The sequence below is a fragment of the Babylonia areolata genome, chromosome 18 (assembly GCF_041734735.1).
Source record: "Babylonia areolata isolate BAREFJ2019XMU chromosome 18, ASM4173473v1, whole genome shotgun sequence".
Lineage (NCBI taxonomy): Eukaryota > Metazoa > Mollusca > Gastropoda > Neogastropoda > Buccinidae > Babylonia > Babylonia areolata.
The window spans coordinates 33241715-33268867 of record NC_134893.1 but is presented as its reverse complement, the minus strand read 5'-3'; the positions used below and the strand labels follow the sequence as shown (position 1 = coordinate 33268867).

Here is a 27153-nt window from a genome sequence, read left to right as displayed (position 1 = left end):
TGTGTGTGTGTGTGTGTGTGTGTGTGTGTGTGTGTGTGTGTGTGTGTGCGTGTGCGCGCGTCAGTGTGACGCATGTCAGTCAATGTGTGTGTGTTAGATCTTCAGTTTAACGTCTATTCACTATAAGTGTTATTAGACGGAAGGCATGTGTGTGTGTGTGTGTGTGTGTGTGTGTGTGTGTGTGTGTGTGTGTGTGTGTGTGTGTGTGTGTGTATCAGTGTGTGTGTGTGTGTGTGTGTGTGTGTGTGTGTGTGTGTGTGTGTGACAGTGTGTGTCGGTGTCGGTGTCAGTGTTGTTGTCGGTGTTGTCGTTGTCAGTGTCGTCGGTGTTGTTGTTGCTGTTGTCGGTGTCGTTGTTGTTGTCGGTGTCATTATTGGTGTCGTTGTTGGTGTCATTGTTGGTGTCTTGTCGGAATCGGTGTGTGTGTATCAGTGTCATGAGCCAATGTGTGTCAGTGCAGTGTGTGGGGCCGTATTAGTAAATGCCAAGCGCCATGGCAGAATCGGTTAGGCGTTGGACTGACTTGTGATCCAGTGTTCATCGGTGATCAGGATTCCGAAAATACCTCATCAATTTGTTTCAGGCGAAAGGCCGCACTGGTACTTTATTTCACGGCAGTCAGTTACCTCGAGTCAGTTGCTGAACTCACTCTATGTGCTACGGTGAATGCCGGGGTACCTGCCTTCCGTTGGGAAAAAATACTGAAACGGCCGCGAAGGAGCTAGCTCCAGAAATCAGTGGATCGATATGGCCGTAAAAGATTGACTCGATCGGAACCTTTAACTGACCTTTTTACACGACATAGCGTCAGTACTACAGGATCCCTCCCTCCTCTGCGTTCTTACTATACCTGGGCCAATACACCGCACAGAAGCACACACTGACACACACACACACACACACACGGTGTACACACTGGCGCGCGCGCTCGCACACACACACGCGCACACACACACACACACACTGACACACAGCAGGCTACCTGTAAAATGGTTGCTCCTCCTATAATGCAGAACTTAGCAGTTGCCAGTAGGAAACCCTCCCCTCTCACACACACACACACACACACACACGAAAACACATACACACACTCACATACACAAAACACATACACACACACGCACACACACACACAAACACACACACAAATACATACACACACTCACACACACATACATTGATTTGATTTGTGACGATCCATGCGAGGACGGTGATGACGCAACTCTGTCTGTGGAGTGTTATAATTGCAAACAGTGGGTCCATCAGACTTGCACCTAAGTAAAACCGGATCTATTCAAACAATTGGGAGGCATGGGGGTGGGGTGGGGGTGGTGGTGATAAAAGTGGATAAAAGAGAACTGACAAACCCAATCAGGTTGGCAAAACAAGGGAGGAACAGACCTAGAATGTTGAAAGTGACTGTGACCACAGAAAGCAGAAAAAAAGAACTCCTGAAAAAAGCAACAATGACAAATCAGGGAATCAGTGACCCTAAGAAAAGGGTGCACATAAACAATGACATGACACCAATAGAAAGACAAAAATTCAAGGATCTACTGACAGAAAAAAAAAAAGAATAGTCAAAGGGGAAAAGGATTTAATTATCAGAAACAGCCAAATAGTCAAAAAGACAAAAGTTGAGGACCAGACATTGTCCGACAAAGTGAAGGAAAAACAGACCCAGACAGATGAGGAGTGACTGCAACCTGACAATGTCAAACAGACTGTAAATAATTTTAAAGACTTTCAGTTTTCCTGTGATTGTGTTCTCTTATATAGTAATGTAGATAGCCTCTCCAATAAGACAGAGGAACTCAAGAGTAGGTGAAATAAAACCACATGTTATTGGACTCACAGAAAAAGAAAAAAAACCCAAAAAAACCCGGAACAATAGATTCAATATTAAAGTGCACTGGAATATCCCAAATTATGATATATCCCAAATTATGATATATTTACTAATACCAATGAAAAGAGAGGTGTGGCCCTGTATGAACATAAATCTTTAAAAGCGCAAGAATGTCCTACATTAACAAATTTTACTTTTGAAGAAAGTGTATCGTGTAAATTTGAAAGTGCGAATGATGAGAGAGTTTTAATGGGGTGTATATACAGAAGTCCACATTCATCAGAACAAAACACAGAAGGATTATTTGAACTCTTAAAGTCCAAAGAAATAACAAAATTCAACAAGGTATGTATTATGGGAGATTTCAATTATCCAGCTATACAGTGGGATGGTACGTGGACAGGCCCTTCAGACAATAAATTTATTGAATGCTTACGTGATGCATTCCTGATACAAAAGGTGTCAAAACCAACAAGAACAAAACCAGGTCAAAAACCCAGTATTGTGGATCTGGTAATAGTAAATGAAAACAATTTAGTATCAGATATTAACCACCTAGACCCCCTGGGAAAGAGTGACCATGTTATGTTGGTTTTTCAGTTCCACATTTCACTGGTGAAGGAAAAAGCAGAAAAAAAGTATAAATTTGATTTAAAAAAGGGAAACTATAATGGAGTGAGAGAAATGATAAATAAAGTGGACTGGGCATCAATGGATTGGGATGGAAAAGATGTGAACCAGTGTTGGAATGACTTAGAGACTATACTTCACAAAACTATGAATATATATATATATACCAAAAGTGTCAAATAGACAAGAAAAAAAATCAAACCATCATGGATGAACAAAAAAATAATGAGAATCATCAGAAAGAAATATAAATTGTATAAGCGTCAGGTCACTCCTATCTATGCTACATCAAAGAAAGGAATAAATGCTGCAAAATCATTAAAAAAGCTAAAAAAGATTATGAAAGAAATTTAGCCAAAAAATGTAAGCAAAGTCCTAAAATATTATTTTGGAAATATGTGCAAGAAAAAACAAAACTTAGTACAGGAATAGGGGTACTGAAAAAAGAAGATGGAAGCTTAGCAGAAAACGATCTAGAAAAAGCAGAAACACTTAATAAATTCTTTGCAAGTGTGTATACTAAAGAGACTTTGACAAAACGTTAATATTTGTGACTTAAGAGTCACTTCATTGTCAGTAAAGAGGTTGCATGCCTTAGACCCCTACAAAGCACAAGGACCAGACAAAATACCCTCAAGGATATTAAAGGAATTGAGCAGAGAGTTAGTTCTTCCTTTGAGTATGATATATAATAAATCACTTGAATCTGCTTGCCTACCGAAAGATTGGAAAATGGCTGAGGTAACAGCTATATATAAAAAAAGGTCAAAACATGAACCAGGAAACTATAGACCAGTGAGTTTGACTTGTATTGTGTGTAAGATTTTGGAGTCCTTTATTACGGATGTTATAGTATCACACATGACAACAAACAATCTGTGTGCATACTGTCAACATGGTTTTAGACAGAGAAGATCGTGTACAACACAGCTCCTAGAAGTAATTGAAGATCTCACAAAAATGATAGATGTGGGTAAACCTGTAGACATAATTTATTTAGACTTTAGAAAAACATTTGACTCTGTACCACACCAAAGACTTTTATTAAAATTAGCTTCATATGGTATTACTGGAAGCATACTGAACTGGACTGAAAACTTCTTGTTAGAAAGAACATAGGTAGTTAGAAATGGAGAAAAAAATGTCAACAAATGAAAATGTTGTAAGTGGTATACCACAAGGTAGCATACTTGGCCCAGTGCTTTTTACAATATACATAAATGACCTTCCTGAAAGTATAGAAAGCAAATGCAAAATATTTGCTGATGATACTAAACTTTACGGCAATGCACAAAATAATACTAAAGTACAAAAGGACTTGTATAAGTTACAGGACTGGACTGATAGATGGAATCTATATTTTAACATATCAAAGTGTAAAGTAATGCACATGGGAAGAAAAAATCCAGAAAACAAATACCAGATGATAATAGAAGACACCACACAGGACATTGAAAAATGTCAAAGTGAGAATGACCTTGGCATATAATATATAAACCCAACCAGATGATAGGAATAATTAAGAGAACATTTACAATCTATAGCTATAGAAAGGGTACAAAGAAGATCAACAAAGTTATTAAAAGAATTCAAATCTATGAGCTATCAACAGACTTAAATACTTATACCTGCATTCATTAAAGGGTAGAAGGCTAAGTGGGGATTTAATAGAAACATACGAAATGTTAAATTGCTATAATGAAGTCAATGTGAATCATATTTTTAGAATGGCAGACTATGAGAGCACAAGAAATTCAATGATGAAAATTTGTAAAGAGCACTGTAATACTAACCTAAGGAAAAATTCATTAGCAAATAGAATTCCACAAATATGGAATGCACTACCCATCGAAACTAAACTTGCACAAAATACTAATGCGTTAAAAAATCTCCTTGACATGAACATCAGTTTAAAAGAAAAAAAATATTGATATTGACGAGTGATTTACAGTACGTGTAAAAGAAAACATATAGGTATCCAACAAATAAAAGGAGACCGATATTGAAGGGGACATAAAAAAATGCCAGTCCCTCTACTACTACTACTACTACTACTACTACACACACACACACACGGACACTGTTTCAGTTTCAGTTTCAGTAGCTCAAGGAGGCGTCACTGCGTTCGGACAAAACCATATACGCTACACCACATCTGCCAAGCAGATGCCTGACCAGCAGCGTAACCCAACGCGCTTAGTCAGGCCTTGGAAAAAAACAAAAAAAAACACAAAAAAAAAACACACACAACCACACACACAAAAAAAAAAAAAAAAAAAAAAAAAAAAAAAAACAACAACGGGGGAATAAATAATAGATAAGCTTGCATAAATAAATAAATAAATAAATAAATAAATAATAATTATAATATAGAAAAAGGTAGTAGTAATAATATTAGTAATACTAATAAAATGATAATAATAAAACATAAATAAATAAATAAATAAGACAACAATGGTGATAAATAAGCAAATAAATGTAAAAAATGAAGACACACATTCACACATACACCCACACATGCATAACAGAAATGCACCAGACATGCAGTTTCACATATATGAAAGCACAGTCAAATACATATAAACGTACATGAGCTCCAACACACACACACACACACGCATTACCGTGCACCTCCTCTACCCCCCTCCTCCACACACTTATTTCTAGTCTAAGTATCGCAGCTTCCACGGCACACACACACACACACAAACACAAACACACACTCACAGAGATGGACACTTACTTGTACAAGCACATATGAAAGCACAGTCAAATACATATAAACGTACATGAGCTCCAACACACACACACACACACACACACATTACCTTGCACCTCCTCTACCCCCTCCTCCACACACTCATTTCTAGTCTACGTATCGCAGCTTCCACGGCACACACACACACACACAAACACACACTCACAGAGATGAACACTTACTTGTACAAGCACACACACATACGCCCATATCTCCCACCCCCAACTCCACACACGTACATACAAAGATATATATATATATATATACACGTTCCAATATCCTGTTGCTCCCACAGTGTAGGCATGCATACACTCACATACCTCATCCTCTACCCCACCTCCCCTCACACACACACACACACACACACACACACACACACACGTACACATATCTCTCCTGACACTTGTGTACAGTTTCACTCTCGCGCATTCACAAACGCACTCAAAAGCACACATACACACAAACACACACAGCCGCCACTGACTGGCCGCAAGAGGGATGGGAAAAGATCTCTGATGCCAAGAACGTGGCGTCTAGTGTGTTGCTCGGTCTATTGTGTTTGGAAAGGCCCACAGAGACTCTGTTCCGTTTTGAAGAAATTTGCGCAATGTTGGTTTGGAAATGATGCCGATATTTGTTTGATTTGCAAAGCATCGTGCTCTACCTTTCATGTTAGATTTGCGGCCGCTCCCTCTCTCTGCTTCTATTTCTTTGAGGCGATCGATGGTGTGATGGCCTTGTACCTGTTCTTTTTGGTATTCTTTGACTTTTCTGAGGATTTCCGATTTTCCTAGATGTAGGCCGCTCGTTGGTGTTGCGTTACCAGCAAGTCTGTCAGCTCGCTCATTTCCCTTAACACCTGCATGTCCCGGGCAGTATGACCATGTGAGTTTTTTAATCTGAAAGTTGCGCATTGCGTTATGCCACTCTGGGCTTCCCATTCCGTTTTCAATTTTCTGTATGAGGTTCATTGAGTCGGTTAGAATCATGGCATGTTGGTTTCCGGGCGTATGGAAGGACGATAGCCACTGGAGGGCATGTGTCACAGCTTCAACTTCCATCGTTAGGCTGGAGGTTGTGACTTTGTAGGCAGCATTCTCTTCCCAAATTGTTTTTCCATTTTGTTTCGCAGTGAATCCCCAGCCAGACTGGTCTTTGGTGACTGAGCCATCTGTGTATATGATGATGTCCTCTTCTTTACTGTTTTCTTCTATAAGCAGCTTCACTTCCGCATCAGTTTTGCCCTCTGGCCATTCCCGACAATGTCTTCCTAGAGTGGGTGAAATGACTGTGTTGAATAGATGGTTGAGGTTTTCGGGGTTTTTCTCCCATTCTTTTGTTTCTTTCAGGTCTTGAAGTCGGCATACTAGCTGGATTGTGTCTTCTGCTTGCCCCATCCATGATCTTCCTCGTCCTAGACGGCTGCCTTTTGGTTCTTTGACTGCGTCATGCAGTGGGTTTTGAGGGTTTTCTAATGCTTTGAAGTAGGTCTTGACCTGTTCTAACTTGTTTCTGGCCTGCACTGAAGGAAGGTCAAGCAGGTATCGCATGGTTTCTGTGGGCGTGTCTTTTGTTGTTCCAAGGATCAGCCTCATAGCTTCATTTTGGACTCTTTCTAATTTTAGGAGGTTGCTTTGAGACGGTGTTGTTAGCCCAAGTCCGTAGTCGATCACACTGAGGACGAGTGATTGGTATAGCAGGAAGAGGTGGCGTTGTTCAATTCCTTTGGTTGCCATTGCTTTTAAGACTGAAAGGCCCTTTTTGCATTTGAGAACAGTGTTTTCCGTATGTTTTCTGAAGGTCAGCATCCTGTCGAAGTGTATTCCTAGGTAGCGTAGGCATTCAGTTTTCTCAATTTGAATCCCATCGAATGACACAGAAGGTGGTGATTTGCTCGCGGTTTTGTTGTTGAGGGTGCACAGCAACGTTTGGGCTTTCGCTGGATTGATGGAAGATCCTGTGTCTTTGCACCATTGAGCAATATTGTTTAGTTGTTTCTGGACGGCTTCAGTTCTTTCCTGAGCATTTTTCGAAGTTTTGAAGACCAGGCCGTCATCCGCAAGGGTAAGCACCCGAGCAATTCCATTGTTGTTTAAGTCTGCAAGGCCCTTCGTGTAGACATTGTAGAGGACAGGAGAGAGTGGAGACCCTTGTGGCAGTCCCATGGATGGTTTAGAAGGTGCAGACATCCAATCTCCGAGGCGTAAGACGACGGTTCTTTCCTGAAGCGCTGCTGCTATCCATCTTGTCAGTGTCAAACTTACTCCATACCTTAGTAGCAGCTCCATGAGGTGCGCAAACTGGACTTTATTGTAGGCATCTTCAAGGTCAATTGCTACTGCTAGTGTTTCTTCTTTTCTTTGAAATCCTTCATACACCTCATATGCAAAGGCAGCTGCATTTTCCCATGTGGACTTGCCTGTTCTGTAACCACCTTGATTTGAAGGGAGAATGTGCCTGTGTTCAAGATCCCTTGCAAGTTTCCTGGCTATCATGCGTTCCATGAGCTTTCCAACAATGTTTTGCATGGTTAGGATCCGGTAGCCGCTTACCTGACGATGGTCCTTTCCTGGTTTTGGTATGGGTTTTAAGAAGCTGTGTGTCCAGTCCTCCGGCACCTGTCCATTGTGGAAACTGTTTTGATATAGATTGAAAAGTTTGCTTCTGTCTTCTTCCGATAGCTCCTTGATGTCTGAGTAACGAACTTTGTCTGGGCCAGGAGCCGATTCTTTCTTGCATTTAGCTATTGCCTCGTTTAGATCATCCATTGTCAAGTCATCATCAGGTCCAGTCTGCATAAGGGTTTGGTTTAACTCCTCAACATATTTCTTTTTCTCATCTAAGTTTCTTTGATCACTCTGTTGTATGAAACGTTTGAGCAAAGCAGATCCTTTTTCTTCATTTGTCTTAAGCTTGGTTCCGTCAGTGTCTAACATGTCTGGGGTTGTTGTTGTGCACGTTTTCCCTTCCATGCGACGATAAAATTGCCAGAACTCTGTCAATGTTGTGTCATAACTGAGTGCCTCGCAAAACTGTTTCCACTTGTCATTTTTGGCCTCTTGAGCAGTGACTTCAAACTGTTTAGTTTTTTCTTTCATTTTTTTTTCAATATCTTTGTCCGGAGATGGTTTTGTTCTTTCTTTTTGCCAAAGTTTGACACCCGCATGTTTTTCTATCCAGGCTCTCTCTGTGTCGGTATTCCACCATGGGGGCTGAATAGTTTGCATCCTGTTCAGTGCCGTTCTTTTGTTTCTTCTGCGTCTTAATTTTTCGATGACGGTTGTCTCTTTGGTTTCATACTGAAATGGATCACGCAGTTTCATACAGGGTTTATCGGACAGTTTCTGTAGACTGAAAGCTACCGGGAGGTGGTCGCTGCCTTGGTATGGAAGCGTCTCTGCATTCATTTCTGCTCTGAATTTTGGAGATGTTAGAGCGATGTCGATCACACTGTCACTGTCCCCTTGTCTTGTTCCAAGGCGAGTTGGGGATGTGGTTGTTAAAGGGCTAAGAAGAATTTCCCCTATCATTCCTTCAAGTGCGAGTCCTTGTGGGTTGGTGTTCCGCTGGTCCCATAACTTCGATCTTGCATTGAGGTCTCCACAGATAATGACCGAGTCTCCAAGTTCGTTCTCTATTTCCTCTAAAAAGGCCCAATCCTCTTTTGTTGTGCAGGTTCCTGGGTGAACGTAGGCATTGATGAGCACGATGCTTTTGTGAACTCCGTCAGGTTTGTCAAGACGCACCCCCAATAATTCACATGAGTTGCTACACCATTTCTCTAGATTTATGGTGGAAACTTTGTTTTTTAGGTTTTTGTTCAGTATGATTGCTACCCCTCTTCCTTCATTCCTTTGAAAGACTGTGAAATTCTCAAAATGTATTGGTCTGTCTGCACTTGTCCTGGTCTCTTGGAGACATAGAATGTCAAAATCATATGCCAATTTCTCAATTGTTGAGATTCTCATTCTTGCGCTGGAACAATTCCAACTGCCGATTCTAAAGAATTTCTTTGACAGCCGCTCTGCTTTTGTCATTCTGCTACCTAAGCACGATCTTTTCCCACCTCTTTTGCCACGCCTGTTTTGGGACACTGACAGTGAAACACCTGCATGCATATGTTGACCCTGGAGATCGTTAAAAAAAACAAACTACCTTTCTTCCACCAGGTGCGCCGAAACCAGACATCGAACTCGACTCGGGACACTTAGGCAAGAATCAAGCGTTCTAACCATTCGCCCAACGCACTCGATTTTCTTTCTGTTTTTCTTTTTCAGGCATAACAAGACATAACAGGGGAGGAAACTACTGCTTTGAAATAAACGACACAACTGGTTAGGGTTTTACTCCTTGAAACAAGGGACGCTACTTCCATGGTAAATGTCTGGCCCTTCCTGCTCACGAAGGATTGTGTCTGCTGTATTTCCACGACCGATCTTTGGGCGATGTCGAATGGCAGGCTTCCAAACGGAGCTCTTAGTTCTGCGCCCCGATTAGGAATGCAGGTGAGGAAAGAAGAAAGGAATCGAAATCGGGAGCATGAGGTTTAGAAATGGTCCCATTCGTTCACTCAGGACTGTCCTCCCACCCCACCCACACCCCTCGCCCCCTAAAGGAAAATCAAAACAAACTGTTTAAGTTTACCAAGGAGACGTCACTGCGTTCGGACAGATCCATAAACGCCACACCACATCTGCTAGGTCAATGCCTTACCAGCACCATAACCCAACACACTAGTCTGGTCTTGGGTGCATCAGAGTTGATTTGTACAAAAGTTTACAATTGTACAATACCAATGTTTCCACGGGTTCTTTATTAAAATTTTTTTTTTTTTAAATATCTTTTTATCTTTTTTTGATTTGCTAAGTGCGTGCTGCACATGGGAATTCGTCACATCGTCGTTTATCGTCACATCTGAATGACTAGATACTCAGTTTGATTCTCCAGTCAAACTTGGGAGAAAGGGCGAGACTGGGGTTTGACCCCAGACCCACGCGGAACTCAAACCATTTTTGCCACCATCCTCCTATATCAAACAAACTGGCATTATCACCAAGCCACCCCCTTTCCAGGTTCTTAGGTTGTAAGTAGTAATCAAAACTAGTATCCACAACAGTGTCCACAAATTTCAACCTGCTTTGAGAACAGCAGAAGGCTTTGGAAGGAAATTGAACTCCATGAAACTTCAATTGTTTTTTCACCCACCCTTATTACTGGATTTGTTATTCCACCTAATCATGTCATTTCAGTTTCCTTTCACTTTGATTTTTCACTTTCTCTCTATGGTTTGAGCTGGCTGTAAAGTGGAGATTTTGGAATGGGAGTCAATGACCAAAGACAATGGTTGTATTATGTATAAACAGCTTTGCAAGAGGCAGTGATAATTTCCTTAAAATTAGCAGAATAATGAAAATCATCCTGTGGTTTTTCTGTTCAAATATCACTTGAAAGAGCTCATATTGGCCACATGTTCAATAAAGAATTGAATAATATATAAACTGGCTGTTTTTGCATTCAGTTATTTTGATGACAGTCTTCCTGTATGCTTACTGTCAGGCTTTACCCAGGTATTATGATCCCCGAAGGTCTAGCTTTGATAAGCTGTTGACTGTGAGTGTCCCTCTCATCAAGTTGTTCTTTTTGGTAAAATGTTTCTTCAAGCTCCTTCTCTTCAGCTTCAAGCTTTTAATCAACTTAAAACTTACCTTATTGTAAGGAGTACAGTTAAATCAGGCATTTTAATGAACCACCGCCAGCTGTCCTGAAACCCTCTTTGACTTGATAGAGTGGGGATGTAACTTGGGCGAGACACTCTCCACTAATATCATATTCTAGCCCAGATAGGACAGCAGATGCCTTTTCTGTTATCATGCATTTCTAATGAACTTCAGTTATATCTTTATATATATATTATGTATGCATCTTTACATGTGTATGTATGTAGACCTAGAGTGAGATATTTACATGTTGTTTGTTTGTTTGTTTGTGTGTGTGTGTGTGTGTTTGTGCTCTTACACTTAAGTGAAACAGCCTACTGAAGAGTGGAATTTGGCCATTTATTTGTGTGGGGAGAGAAGGGCTTTTTAGTTGTATACCCCCCCCCCCCCCCCACACACACACACAATATCATAAACAAATGTGAGTGTTTGGGCTTGCACTGTACATGTATACATTTTTGCAGTGCTATGAGCCCTATTATTTGTATTATCAGGAATACTGTGCAACACAGTGAAATTATTTTTCTCAGGGCCAGGTGAGCTGGACAGATGACCTACCTGTGTGTTACCTGTCTGGTGTTGGGCTCTCCACCAATCAGATCTATCGTGAAGACGGCAACAGACGTGAGGAGCATGACTGTGAGGACAGAAACTTCCATTTCAGGTTGTAAGTGTGAGAACAACTGTTGCAGTATTATAATACTTTATATTATGTTATATGTGGAGTGTTGGCCTAGCGGTAACACATCCGCCTTGGAAGCTAGAGAATCTGAGCGCACTGGATCGAATCCCACAGTCACCAGTATTTTCTCCCCCTCCTCTAGGCCTTTACTAGTCATTCGGATGAGACAATAAACCAAGGTTCCATGTGCAGCATGCACTTATCGCACATAAAAGAACCCATGGCCACAGAAGCATTGTCCCTGGCAAAATTCTGTAGAAAAATCCACTTTGATAGGAAAACAAATAGAATGCAGGCAGAAAAAACAACAACAAACAACAACAACAACAAAAAGCCAAAAAAAACCCCCCAAAAAACACACACACATACACACACAAATGGGAGAGCTCTCAGTGTAGCAATGCTTTGTCCCTGAGGAGAGCAGCCTGAATTTCACACAGAGAAATCCTTTGTGACTAAAGAAAAATACAATAGAATACAATGTCAATACAATACAATACAGTGCATGCATAATTCTATGTTTTGTTATGTTAAGTTAATAAAATAAGACATATATATTTCATTATTTATTTTTTAGTTATTGTTATTATTGTTCTTCTTAATTTATTGTTATTATTGATTTTTTTTTAAACATTTTAATTTTAGATTGTGATTTTCTAATTCTTATTGAATTTTTGCTATTTTGATGGATGTTTCCTTCTGATTTGGTTCTGTAATTGTGCAGGTTGTTCTAAAGCATATTTTTCTTCAAAGTATTTTTGGTGATCATGGAGGAAGAATGATATTGATGGCGCTGCTCAGATCCAAGTTGATTAGAATCCCATAAGAATTATCAGTAGGACAGGGTTTCACCATGGATTGGTTTTCTTGACGGTTATGTTGCTCTGTGTATGATTCAGATTATGAGAGATCTATACAGATGTCAGCCGCTGTTGTTAGTCAGGAACTTTAAGCAAGAGAAATATGTGAGATTTTGTAAAACAGTTAACTGTTTTTGTGTATGGCCCCTGTCATGCCATAATTTGTGTGTGTGATAACTGATATTCTCAGCTTTGTGATGGGTGGATCAGAGTAACAGCAACAGCATAAGATATGATTGTAATTGTAATGGTAATAACAATGATGATGATGATGATTATAATAATAATAATAATAATTATGATAATAATTATGATTGTCATGATAGTAATGGAAGGAAGCCTGCTGTGTAAGGCTTTGATGAGATTGTAAACCTCAGTCAGCTTTTTGGTTCTCAGCCCACTGTGCGGGGTACCACGCTGTAAAGCTGGTATGAACCCTGTCACTTGTACTATGAATTTCAGATGTGATGTCAAAATAGAAACTGTGTGACACTGAACATTGATCTCTTCTTGATTAACACAGCCAAAAAGTTGACTAAATTCTTCCCACAGACTAGGCAAAGTCTCCTTTCCCCTGAAGCATGTCCGTTTTACTTTCCACCTGACTTGGAATTTTACATATTGATTATATATTCTTATCGCTGTCTGTGTGTATGATTTCGTCTCTGAATGTGGATGATTTTTTTTTTCTGCACTGAGATGCGTACTGGGCAAATAGGTATGGCCATGATTGTATAGCACTTCAAGTTTTCTTCCAGCACACTGTTTTATTGCACTGTTAATTAACTTAGATATTGTTTTTGTTGTTATTACCACCTGCCCAGCAATTGTTTTTCTGAAATAGCCTGACATTAAATGCAAATCTCATGTATGTGGATGCAAAGGAGAACAGTATGCACTTTCTCATTTGAAGAATAACTAAGATACTCTCAAAATAACAGAACACTTAAACAGTAATATATAAATCTGAAGATGACCCTGTGTGTGTGTGTGTGTGTGTGTGCGATTTCCTTTCTTTTCCTTTTTGTGTGTGTGTGTGTTTGTTTATGTGTGTGTGTGTGTGTATGTGCACGCGCGCGCGTGTGTGTGTGTGTGTGTGTGCGTCTGTGTGTGTGTATGTGATTTATTCCTTTTCTTTTCCTCAGTGTGTGTGCGTATGTGTGTGTGTGTGTGTGTTTTATTTCTTTTCTTCTTTTCTTTTCAGAATTAAGCTTTTCCTCAGGGTTTTTTTTTGTTTTTGTGTGTGTGTGTGTGTGTGCGTGCGTGTGCACACATGTGTATGTTTGGTTCGTTTATTCCTTTCCTCCTCCTTTGATTACCATATTGGTTTACATTTATTTCTTCTGCCTGCAGACATGACAGCAACTGCTACCTGTACGGAGTGTTTGACGGCCACAACGGCAGTCGGGTGGCAGACTTTGCCGCCCAGAGAATGCCTGCAGAGCTGCTGCTTGGTCAGCTGCAGAACAAAACCACTGATGCCGAGATCCGTGAAGTGTTGAGACAGGTAGGACTGTTGGGAGCTTTGCAGTTTTTGTTTCCTGTCTGTCTGTCTATCTATCTATCTATCTATCTATCTATCTGTCTGTCTATCTATCTACCTTTCTCTCCTCTCTCTCTCTCTGTATATCTATCTATCTGTCTATATGTCTTTCTCTCTCTCCTCTCTCTCTCTGTATATATATATATATATATATATATATATATATATGTATATCTCTCTCTTTCTTTCTCTCTTTCTGTATGTATATATACAGAGAGAGAGAGAGAGAGAGAGAGAGAGTTCAGTTCTGTTCAGTTCAGTTACTCAAGGAGGCTAGGCGTCACTGCGCTTGTCCATATACGCTACACAACATCTGCTGAGCAGATGCCTGACCAGCAGTGAAACCCAACTCGCATAGTCAGGCCTTGAGAAAGAGAGAGAGAGATTGATAGATAGGTATGTGTGTGTGTGTGTGTGAGAGAGAGAGAATGAGAGAAGGAAAGATGGGCAGTAAATAAGTAAGTAAATGAAGAGGTTGATTAATTTTGAATTAAATTTGATGGCAGGCATTCATGGCTGTGGAGAATGTGTACTTCGAGTCCACTGACGGTCTGCTGGCGGAGAAGACGACAACACAGGACCGTCTGCCTGATGTGAGTCTTCTTCTCCTTTTTCTTTTTCTTCTGTGTTCATGGGCTGCAACTCCCATATTCACTTGTATGTGTGAATGATCTTTAATTTGTAAGATACTTTTTATCCTTCCATATAAGCAGCTATACTCTGTTTCCATGAAAATATGTTGAATTAAATGAAACTTTTTTTCTTTTTTCTTTTTATGAAACAAAAATATCCTTCTAAACCAACCCAAGCAACAGTGGTATATCATTTCAACAATCATGTAAGTGAATGGTCCCTAGCCTGGACAAATAGTTTTCTCCCTTGCTTTCCCCTGCAGATGACCCATTTGCTAGGGTTAGGAAAAAAATCACACAAAAAAATACAAAACACAAAGTAACTGAATGAAACTCCCTGTACTTGACCCACTGACCCCTCTTCTCACGTCGTGTGTATGCCTACCCCCCTCCCTCGCTTCACAGCCCTCAGAAGCTGAGTCACTGTCAGTACCTTCTTGCTGGTAGCTTTCTTCACTGCAGATACTTTATTCAATGTCTTCATCATCCTCGGCGATGTTAAAACCTTCAGTTTGAAGCATTTCAATCACTTCAAAAGCCGCTGACGTGATCTAGTTTGCTCAAAAAATTTCCACTTGTATCGCCTGTGACTGCAGATTAGTTTGTCATGTGGGGTACTAAGGTCGACGGCTGGCCAGTGAGTGTATAGTTGCGGAACCTCATGAAGAAACTTTCCATTCAACCCTTGACATGTTCACAATTCCTGGTGTAGCTGCAATTTTTATGCTACCCTATGAGGAAAGTGTGGAAAAAATTTTTATTTGTCGAAACCGCTGTAGTGTTCCATCATCTGGAGTGAGGTAAATTAAGACAGGAGTCTTGTCACCACCACTGTTTCAGGGCATCAGTTCCTACGAAGCGTGCAGCAAGTACCCGGACGTCTACAGCAAGCTGCAGCAGCTGGAACAGCAGCTGTCCGGGGGAACCACAGCCACCCTGGTACTCATCTACAACAACAAAATCTACGTGGCCAATGTTGGTGGGTCAATCTGCTTGTTGCAGCTTTGTGTGTTTTCCAGGTTCAAAAACAGGGAGATTAAGTTGTTTTTTGGGTTGTTTTTTTATGTTATTGACACTTTTTGATTTTGTCTTGTTCGTAAGTCTTGATTTTAGTGCTGTGTGGTTGTTAATTTTTGTAACCCTTTTTTTTCGCCCCAAAATTGATGTTAATCATTAGCGTTCTGGACGCCTGTTGCTAAGGAGGTAGAGCCTGTTGTTATTATTATTATAATTCTTATGCACACATGCTTATTTTTCCGGAATAGCCATATTTTTTATGAAATCATGTAAAACTCTATGACCATTCCAGAGATTATGGAGGCAGATTGCATGTTATAAGATAAAAACAAAGAAACAAATGGGGACACCTTTTTATGGGTTGTCTAGTGATAGGAAGTTGTAATTCGAACAGTGTGTGCATGTGTATAAGTTCATAAATAACGAGGGTGGAGATGAATTTAAGAATAAGCGCACTCAGCCGAAAAGATGGCTAACTGTCACAAGCAAATGTGTGAAACTCATTGAAACTGACAAAGAGGATGGAGAGGAAACCCTTGCGGCAAGCACAACACACACACACACACACACACACACACACACACACACACACACACACACACACACACACACACACACACACACACACACACACACACACACACATACACACACACACACACACACAAAATCACTGTCGCCAGATCTTCAATGAAGAATGCAATGAAAGGTGTTGATAAGGACTGAAAAGGGAAATGTTATTTTTTGGCACTCTCAGCAAGTGCACATTTTCCATCTGTCATGGTGGCCATGATAATTGTTGTTACCACATTGAATAAAAAAAAAAAAAAAATTAGAACATAGTTGAGTTTCTGAAAAATTCTTGCAAATGTTCAGAGAACTGACATGGTTCAGTGCTGAAATGACAATGTTAGGGGATATGGCAGTGTTCATATGACGGTGTTCGAAGGGACTGACAAGACTGCTGAGCGTCCACAATCATGACCGAATGTCCAGGGGACACGCGGGCCTTGCTGGTGAAGACGGGTCAGGACGGGGTGCTGACGGTGATGCAGCTGTCCAACGACCACACGCTGGACGACCCCATGGAGCACGAGCGGCTCTCGGGCCTGGGGCTGGATGTGGAGAAGCTGCGCACGGCCAAGAAGATCGGCAACTCCACCTGCACCCGCTGCATCGGTGACTACCACGTCAAGGGCGGCTACCGCGATATCGATTACCTGAGGTTAGCGTGGGGTTTAGTTACTAGTGTGGTGTGGGTGAGGGGGTTTGTGTGTTAGTGTGTGTGTGTGTGTGTGTGTGTGTGTGTGTGTGTGTGTGTGTGTGTGTGTGTGTGAGTTGCCCGCTAGCAACTGTGAGGTCTGCATTATAGGAGGAGCAAACATTTTACAGGTAGCTCTGTGTGTGTGTGTGTTTGTGTGTGTGTGTGTGTGTGTGAGAGAGAGAGAGAGAGAGAGAGTGTATGAGTTGCCCACAGGCAACTGCTGAGGTGTGCATGACAGGAGGAGCAATTATTTTACAGGTATCTGTGTGTGTGTGTGTGTGTGTGTGTGTGTGTGTGTGTGAGAGAGGGAGAGAGAGAGAGAGTGTGTGTGTGTGTGAGTTGCCCACTGGCAACTGCTGAGGTGTGCATGATAGGAGGTGCAAACATTTTACAGGTAGCTGTGTGTGTGCGTGTGTGTGTGTGTGTGTGTGTGTGTGTGTGTGAGAGAGAGAGAGAGAGAGAGAGAGAGTATGTGTGTATGGGTTGCCCACTGGCAACTGCTGAGGTCTGCATGACAGGAGGAGCAAATATTTTACAGGTAGCTCACCGTGAAGATCTTGTTTGTTCCAGGTTGTGCCCCACCAGGCATTTTTGTTTTTCATTTCCTCAGGAAAATCAGTGTTTTGAACTTGATTTAGATTTCACATAGACTAAAGAAGACATGTGTGAATTGGTCTTTTTGTTCTGTTTCCAGTATTTTTAAAAACTCGATGAAACTTTTTTGCATGGAATGAGTGAAAGGTTAGATGCATGGGGGTCATTCTATTGTTTTCTTGTATTTATTGACTTTTCAACATCATTTTGTGTTTCTCTTTAACTGGTTCTAAGAACTGATGGGTATTCAGCCCTGATATGGCCACTTTTCAGTCGGCTTGGTTGTAACCGTATAGTTTGATTTGACTTGATTTCCCCACTGGCATTTCTTCTTTGTTTTCGTTTGTTTGTTGTTTGTTTTTAGATATGATTTTGTGTATGATGTATAATTATATTTGTGTTCAAGTTCCTTTGTTTTATTTTGTGATTATTATTATTATTATTTTTAATATCCTCTGCAGACAAATTCATAACAGTTGTCAACACAGCAGGCATGTCCCAGGTTGATGTGCATGACTACACACACACACACTCAGACACACAGACATACACACACACACACACACACACACACAACACGTGCAAGAATTTGCAGACTCACAGACACCCAGGCCCAACCACACACACACACACACACACACACACACACACACACACACACACACACACACACACACAGAGCACATGTGCAAGAATTTGCAGACTCACAGACACCCAGGCCCATCCCCCACCCCCACCCCCCTCCCACAACCCCCAACCCACCCCCCAACTGACGAAACAAATGTACATACCCAGGCTCCATGCTCCACATGCATACACATATGAATATTTAGCCAAGAAACAAAAGGCAGCAGTACAAGGGCATCCAGGAGTCATGACCTGGGTGCAGCATGGCCCCTGTAGAGTGTAAGGAGTTAAGGGCCGAAACACTTGACTGAGGGGACTTCTTCTCTGAAGACCTTGTACTGTTCAGCTCTCCCTAGAGTTTCTTATCACTAGCTAGTTGACAATAGTGCTGGTTACCCTTGCATATAATTATAGGAAAACAAATAAAATTGCAGGCATAAAAAAAAAATGCAAAAAGAAATTGGCAGTGCTCTGAGTGTCAGGGACATGCTTTCCCTTGTGGAGAGCAGCCCAAATTTCACACAAAAAGTCTGTTGTGACGAAGAAGCAATTGAGATGTGATATGATATTATGTGTGGCAACAGTAGAAATAAAAAAAGAGAAAAAATAGAGAAACTGACGAATGCCCTGATATTACTTGTCATAACTCAGATAGTGCTGTTGTCCCAGGCTCATGGCAATGTGAGTTTGTGTGATGGGTGATCAGAGAGAAATGAGGGTGGGTAGATGGATGGTGGTGATGCGGTTTGAAAGGGAGAATGACTGCCGATTTTTAACCCTTTTACCTTTTCTATCCAAAACTTTATTTACAGTCTTTACAAGTCTATGGCTTGTAAATTATAATTATGCTCGTTTTTACATGTACATAATTTAAGTGAAAATTGCTGTTGTATCAGTTCTTGTGTGTGTGTGTGTGTGTGTGTGTGTTTGTTTGATGGAGTGTAACACTTGTAGTATTGAGAGCATGTTATTTTGTGTGTTTTGTGCCTTGTGTTTTTATCATCTTAATGATTCTGTTTTACATGTTTCTACTACTTTTTATGTGCTTTCTTGCACTGGATTTGTAAAGTGCTTAGAGCTTGCTTGTGCTTGAATTATAGCGCTATATATAAAAATAAAATATTATTATTATCATTGCAGTGCTGCCACCAAGGAGCCAGTGATAGCTGACCCGTTTGTGGACGGAGGCACCCCCGTGGACGATAGCTGCGCCTTTCTCATCATCATGTCCGATGGGCTATATCAGTCCCTGACGGACGCCACCAACTCAGAACGTGTCAATGCTGACATTGCCTCAATGGTGGCCACAGAGTTCTCCATGCAGACCACACTGAATGGTGCTTTGTGTGTGTGTGTGTGTGTGTGTGTGTGTGTTGTGTTGTGTTGTGTGTGTTGTTTCACTGTTGTGTGTGTGTTTTGTTTGTGTGTTGTGTGTGTCTCTGTGCATGTGTGTGTGTGTTGTGTTGTGTGTATGGTGTGTGTGTTTGTTTTGTGTGTATATGTGTTTTGTGTGAGTGTCTCTGTGTGTGCAGGCGTGTGTGTGTTACGTTATGTGTATGTCAGTGTCTGTGTGTTGTGTGTGTGTGTGTTTTGTGTGTATATGTGTGTCAGTGTATCACAAAGTAGGCAGCTGTATTATCAATGGTTTCTCCAGTCAATAGGAAATCATTTACAGCTTAGTCTTTTGTGAAGGATTATGACTCTCAAACTAGGAGGCAAAATTGCACTGGCTCTTAGTGCTGCAGCCTTGTGGGCTAGTTGGCCTTTGGGAACCATCCCAGCGCCGACTGTCCTAAAACCCTCTTGGCTGAGAGACTGGGGATGTAACTTGGGCAAGACACTCTCCACTATCATCAAATTCTTGCCCAAATAGTTGGAACAGCAGTTGCCTCCTCTGCTGTTCTGATGGTCATAGTCGGACACGACTGACTGTCATATATATATATCGCAGAGTAGGCACACAGAAGAGATGTAATATATTAAGGGAGGTCATGAGTGGCAGCTTCTTTGGGTTTCTCCATAATGAGTGGGGCAGTATTTTTCACAGGACAGGAATCAAGACCCTTGCTGGAGTCTGCACCAGTAGGTCGTGGTATGTTAGATTAAACGTAATTTAACTCACTCAGTACTGCCAGTTACCTCCCCTGGCTTTCCCCCACAGAGGGCCGTTTTGTATGGGTAAGAAATAAAATCACCAAAAAACAAATGTAAGAATTTATGAACTGAAAGCTTCCAAACTGATCCGTAACACAATGAGTTAGTTGGATACAGAATATAAAACTTCCTCCTTTCTTATGCTATCATCTGGTGAGATGATGAAAGTATGATGACTGATGACTTGTAAATGAATCCAGGAAAGCACAAAGAGTTTGAAACTGATTGAATTCAGAACCAAGTTATATAGCCCCGATAAGGCCCCTTTGTCTAATTCTGTTGTCTACCTTGTGACTGAGAAGAACCTTGGACAGACACCATTGTTGACATGCTTTGTTCATGTGAACCAGTCACCTAGAAAATAACTCTCCTGCTTGTGAGCACAGCAACACTCTCAGCATTTATTGGTTGCAGTGGAGAGTGGAAAGGTCAGTTGAGATATTCTTAGCTTGTATAAATTATAACATCATTATGCAAATTAGGTGCCACTCCAAAAAGTCAAAACTTTCCAAAGCCTGGTTAGAGCTCCTTCATCTGAAATAGCTGTAAACAGTAGGGCCTTGATTGGGGCCCATTGTCCGGAGAGAGTAAAGGGGGAAAATTCCTTGTGTGTGTGTGTGTGTGTGTGTGTGTGTGTGTGTTTGTGTGTCTGTCTGTGTGTGTCTGTGTCTGTGTTTGTGTCTGCATGTGTGTGTGTGCATGTTTTTTTGTGTATCTGTATATGTGTTGGGTAAGTAGGTGGGGGCAAGAGGATGTGATATGTATGTATATACATATATGTATGTGTTTTCAAGAGTGTGTAGACCTATGTGTGTGTGTGTGTTTGTGTGTGTGTGTGTGTTTGAGTGTGTGTGTGTGTGTGTGTGTGTGTGTGTGACTGCCAAATGCCTCAGCATTACATTTACTGAGCAAATAGTTGTGATGATTTTAGGAGTTAGGAGTGCAGAGGGTTCAAGGAGAGGGGTGGCCTGCATGTTTGTATTCTGTGGATCTGTATTCTAGGGATCCACATCTATTTCTCCCATGCGCGTTTATGTGTGTGTGTGCATGTGCGTGCACACGTGTGTGTGTGTGTGTGTGTGTGTGTGTGTGTGCGTTTGTGTGTTTGTGTGTGCATGTGTGTGTGTGTGTGCATGTGTGTGTGTGTGCGTGTGTACAAGTGTTTCTTTGCTGTCCACTCTGCAGTGTTGTCATATCCATTGTTTTTATATGTTTGTGGTGAAGTACAAGCCGTTTTAACTGTCGCGCTGTATGGAGAGATGTCTGCACAGGCGTGGCGCAGGCAGTGGTGGACAAGGTGGTTCGGTTCCACCACGACACCTACATGACGGGCACGCCCCAGCAGAAGCGTGTGTGCCAGAAGCGCGACGACATCACCCTGATGGTACGCCAGTTCAAGTACCCCTTGTCCACCCACAGCCCCACGGGGGGGTTGCTCAGCTACCACCCCTCCCCCTCCACCCCGCTCTACCAACCCCAGCCCCCCCGCCTCCCGGCCCTCCACATCCCCACCCCCCACCCACCCCCCTTCAGTCACCTCAGCACTGGCGAGGCATCGTCCTCCGACTCGCCCAAAACGCCGACCAATCAGATGGGGGGGGTTAGGGGCCGGCGTCAGCTCTAGCGGCAGCGGCAGCAACAGCTACTACCTGCAGACAGAGTCAACGATGAGCGGACGAACTCACACCTCCAGCAGCACATGCACAAGCGAAGACTCGACCCAGAGCAGCGGGGAGGTACGCATGTTCGCCTCGCGCCGCGTCCGGGAGGCGGAGATGGAGCTGGACGCAGAGGGGAAGGTGAAGCCATACGTGGACTTCTCCGAGTTCTTCCGTGCCCTGGAGCAGATGAGTGAGGAGCAGCAGAACGCGCTGATGAGTGACATGCGACCCCGGTCCATGTACGACCCCATCCAGGAGGAGGGCGAGTCGCTCAGCTTGCCAGAAATGTGAAGCATGGAGATGTGTAGTGTGTTGTATCTTATAATGTATGGATCATGGTCAGTTTCAGTTTGTCAAGGAGGCATCACTGCATCAGTGCAGACACTGAAATCCATATTGACCACACCACATCTGTTAGGTAGATGCCTGACATGCAGCAAAAAGCCAACCCAGTGTGCTTAATCATATGTGATTGATTATGATAAAACTGTGGGTGACGTGGGAGAATGCATGCTGGTGCAGTTTTTTAATGCTTACTTGTGACTGTCAGCATTCGTTACTTTTGGCTTTGATGAGTTGCTCAGAATGCCTGAGATTTAAGATGTGCAGGAGGCGGACATGAATTGTATTATATTACTCTTTGTCACAACAGATTTCTCTGTGTGAAATTTGGGCTGCTCTCCTGGGAAGAGCATGTCGCTATAGTGCAGCCTGCATCTGTATGATCAAACGTTTTTGAGTGATTTGGTGGAATGCATGCTTGTTGCATTATTTTTATACTTACTTGTGACTGTTGGCGTTTGTGACTTTCGACTTTGGCAAGTTGCTCAGCATACCTGAAATATGAAGCATGGGGATGTGAACAGATTGTGATCAAATGTTCTTGAAAGATTTGGGAGAATGCATGCTTGGTGCTTTGTTTTATACTTGTGACTGTCTGCATTTGTGAGTTTCAACTTTGCAATTGAAAAAAAGAAGAAAAAAGTAAAAAAGAAAAAGAAAAGAAAGTGGTTAATAAAAAAAGAGAAGAAAATGAAAAGAAAGCACCTTTGAATTCTCATGCAAAATTGTTATGTCAAATTATTAAATCAGTGACAGAGTACAGGCCATACACAAACTGTTAGAAATGTTTTATTTGACTGTTTGTTAGAAAGGTTTGTTAATAATGATGGAAATGTTTTATCTGACTGATGTTTGTTGGAATGGTTTGTTAATGATGATGGTGTTGGGATCTGACTGCCATGTAATATTGTTCTGTTAAAAACTGGAGGAGAAGTGAAATCATTGTAAAAGTTTTTAATTCCTAATTTATTCAGACCGTTTCTGTTGGCACAGATTGGTTGGACTCATTGGTGTCTGGTTGGTCCTTGTTTTTTTCTTTTCCTTAAGGTTCACAATGAACTTCAGTCAGCGTATCTTCTTGTTCATGTAATTCGTGGGCTGCAGCTATCAAAGAACTGGTTTAAAAGAAATTTGCTGAATTGGCTTTTTTGTGCATGACCATTTTTACATCTTTTTACATTATCATTTAGGCAGTTACACCTTGTTTAAAGGGGAAGTGCAGGCTCTATATGTTTATATTTCAACATCCCACCAATTGCTTACAGGGACTATGTGCATCTGATCTTTTGCCTGTGTAAACTTAAGCATTGGCAGGTCTGCACATACACTGAACTGGGAGACTGGAAGATTCTTCACCATTAATCTGAAGGGCATAGCCTGGATTTAAACCACTGATTTCAGAGACCATTGGAACAGAATTTGATAGCTATGAACTCTCAGCTGTGGCTCCCATTACCTTTCCATCACCACGTACGCAGCAACACAGTCTTGTCTTAGATATACTAGTGTTCATACTGGATGTATCTGGGCTGTCCATCTAATGAACGAGAAAAAGATACTGGATGTATTAGGTAGTACATATGATTCATATTGATTTTATGGATTATGTATCAAGTCATGACAGAGAAATGCTTTCATTCTTGAAAATTTGGAAAGTACGGAAAACAGACAAATCAAAATGAGCAATCATATTTGGTACTCCCAAGTAATCTGACTTATCTGATATGTGCATACAGTCTTTTCAGTGTGTTTAGTTTGAGCCTTGTGGAAAACTGGACAGAATGATGAATAGTTTGCTAACGGAGGTGGACCAATTGCGGTTTTCTTCGTGGAGGGTGTGTGTGTGTGTGTGTGTGTGTGTATAAATAATCATGAGTATGTGGGTACCACAGAATGTATGTGTGTGTGTGTGTGTGTGTGTGTGTGTGTGTGTGTGTGTGTGTTTTGTATCTATGTATGTGTATCTGTGTTGTATCAGTGTATGTGTTTTGTGAGTGTGCAAAAATATGCAATGCCAAAGAGATGAATCTTCAACAAACTGATTATTGAAATCATGCAGCTATGGGCTCACCTTCTGGTATTGAAACAGTGAAGTGTGAGATAAGAAAGCGCAATAATAAAAAGACTGAAATGAAGCATGTGCCAGTTCTGGTATGTTTGAGATGATGTCCATGAACAGGTCATGTGTAAAATGAATAAAGTCTAAAGACACTTCTGTCTCCTTACAGACTGCTGTTGATGTTCATAATGACGAAAGGGGGTGTGTGTGTTTGTGTGTGTGTGTGTGTGTGTGTGTATGTGCATGTCTGAGTATGCATGTGTTTGTTCTTTAATGTATTGTCTTTTGATTGCATACTTAAGTAATGTGATGTTCACATGCACAGACACATACACGTACCTGTTTGCATGCAAGTTTAAATGTGCATCCATGCTTTTGTTTGTACATTCTACCAGACCATCACTCAAGGTCTAGTGGAGGGTGGAGTCTACTTCTTTGCTTGTGGGCTGCGACTATCACATTCACTTGTATACCGGTACATGAGTGGGGTTTTACATGTATATGCATTTTAACCCCTGCCAGTCATACTCTGTCTTCAGGGGGGTGCTTGCTGGGTATGTTGTTGTTTCCATAAGCCACCAAATGCGTACATGGATCACAGGATCTTTAATGTGCGTATTTCATCTTATGCATGTGTATACACACAAAGGGGGATCAGGCACCAGCAGGTCTGCACATCTGTTGACCTGGGAGATTGGAAAACTCCCCACCAGGAGCCATGACAAGGATTCAAACCCGGGACCCTTAGGTCAAAAGTCAGTGCTTTAACCACCCAGCTTTTGCACCCATTAGAGGGTGGAGTAAAAATCTAGGTCTGTCTATTGGACTTGAGCCTTTCGGCACTTGCTTCCTAGTTGGGCACATTATCACTAGGCTGCCGCACCACTGAGCGTGTGTGCATTATGTGCCTGTTTATGTGTGTGTATGTATTTCACCCAGTTGCTGCATGATGGGTTATGTGTATCCAGCAACAATAATTTACAGCATCTTTTTTTTTTTTTTGCCTGCAGGAGTGAATTGGTTCTGTGCACCATTTTATTCCTCAGCAAAGGATCTGATCAGACTTATCCTAAATCACATCATTAGAACAAACAAGACTTAAAATTGACAATTTGTATGTTGTGTCTCCCCACTGGATGTCAGAGTTTGCTTACCTCTCTTCGTGTGTGTGTGTGTGTGTGTGTGTGTGTGTGTAGACACACACAAACACACACACACAAGACAGACATCCGGTGATCACCCCCTCAAACTTCACAAAAAACCCCAAGACCCAAACCATGAACAGTTAAGACCTACAGGGCATCAGCCAATAGGCTGTTAAACTCAGCTTTACAATGTCACCAACCCGGACTCAAATGTATGCACGAAACACATAATATATTTCTGGCTGACTGGCTGTCCCATATTTAATTATAGCCTTTCACGGCCATCGTGGCAATAAATGCGCGTCCACTGTATCTGGGGCTCTGCAGACGGGCGCAATAGCCGAGTGGTTTAAGCGTTGGACTTTCAATCTGAGGGTCCCGGGTTCGAATCTCTATAACGGCGCCTGATGGGTAAAGGGTGGAGATTCTTCTTATCTCCCAGGTCAACATATGTGCAGACCTGCTTGACCTGAACCCCCTTCGTGTGCAGAAGATCAAATACGCACGTTAAAGATCCTGTAACCATTGTCAGTGTTGGGTGGGTTATAGAGACAAGAAAATACTCAGCATGCATGAACCACGACAGAGTCATCGGCAAATCGATGTTGGTCGTGTAACGGAAAGAAAGAAAGAAAGAAAAAACTAGAAGGAGGACAGCGGGGCCCATTTCTCTCGTTCTCCTTCACTAACCGAAGTCAGCTAGGTATCCATTCACACCAAGGTGGAGTCAGTGAAGAAAACGGGAACGAAGTGCCTTCAAGTTCCCAAGGACGCAACACCGTGCTGAAACGGGGTTTTGAACCTCAATACATGGTGACCACTAATAATAATAATAATAAGAAGAAGAAGAATGATAAAATGCAGGTTTATATAGCGCAGTCCCCCCCCCCCCCCCCACCATCTCAGATGGGGCTCACCGCACTTTACAATAAAATATACAAATTTAAGACTAAATGTCGTAAAATATGTACAGAGTCAACACAATTTCTTATGACGTTGGCTAAAAATATACATATGTAAGACTAAGTTACGTAAGAAAAAAAGATACGTAAATCGACACAGGCGCCATCACAGTCTCAAATCACACAGATGCAAATCACAGCAAAACACAGCACATCACATTCGCCATTGTCAAAAATAAACACCAGGGAACCAAGTATCACGAAAAACACACCAAAATCATCACATGCATACAGATCAACACAAAGAGCACATCCGGCAGCAAAATCACAGCAAGCATATGCAGATGAAAATTTTCAGTGAGAAAGTACATTTTGAAAAGATATGTTTTGAGTGCTCTCTTGAATGCGGGTGTTGGGGTGTAACGGAGGTGTGAGGACAGTGAATTCCATTGTGTAGGGGCAACAAAAGAAAAGGAACGTTCACCATAAGTTTTATTACGAATCTTTGGAATTGGACAGTGTGCACTTCTCATTTGAAGAACGGAGTTGCCTGGATGGTGAATAGACAGAAGAGTAGATCTGAAAGATAGACAGGACAAGAATCAATGAAAAAAATTGTGACAATGGACTGAGAGTTTGTATCACTACATGGTCCAAGCCTAAGCGGCTCTGCCACGGTGCGCCTCCAGCACAATGAAAGATCCCAGCTGGACACAA

At 41.7% G+C, this 27153-nt stretch overlaps 2 protein-coding genes across 2 annotated transcripts in view; one reads left to right on the top strand and one right to left on the bottom strand.

Annotated features, from left to right (window-relative positions):
- LOC143292690 (D-beta-hydroxybutyrate dehydrogenase, mitochondrial-like) overlaps positions 1-9440 on the bottom strand; it is a 32649-nt gene extending 23209 nt beyond the window's left edge. The window contains exon 1 of the mRNA XM_076603197.1: positions 9393-9440. Coding sequence (XP_076459312.1) covers positions 9393-9425 — 33 coding nt within the window. The 5' untranslated portion in view covers positions 9426-9440. The remainder of the gene's footprint in view (positions 1-9392) is intronic.
- Positions 9441-9608: 168 nt separating this feature from the next.
- LOC143292688 (TGF-beta-activated kinase 1 and MAP3K7-binding protein 1-like) lies at positions 9609-24551 on the top strand. The gene is given in 9 exon segments (XM_076603195.1): positions 9609-9742; positions 11485-11618; positions 13850-14003; positions 14546-14632; positions 15512-15650; positions 16685-16913; positions 19314-19510; positions 21599-21939; positions 21941-24551. Coding segments are annotated over 9 exon segments (1752 nt in total). The 5' UTR covers positions 9609-9610; the 3' UTR covers positions 22280-24551.
- Positions 24552-27153: the final 2602 nt, after the last annotated feature.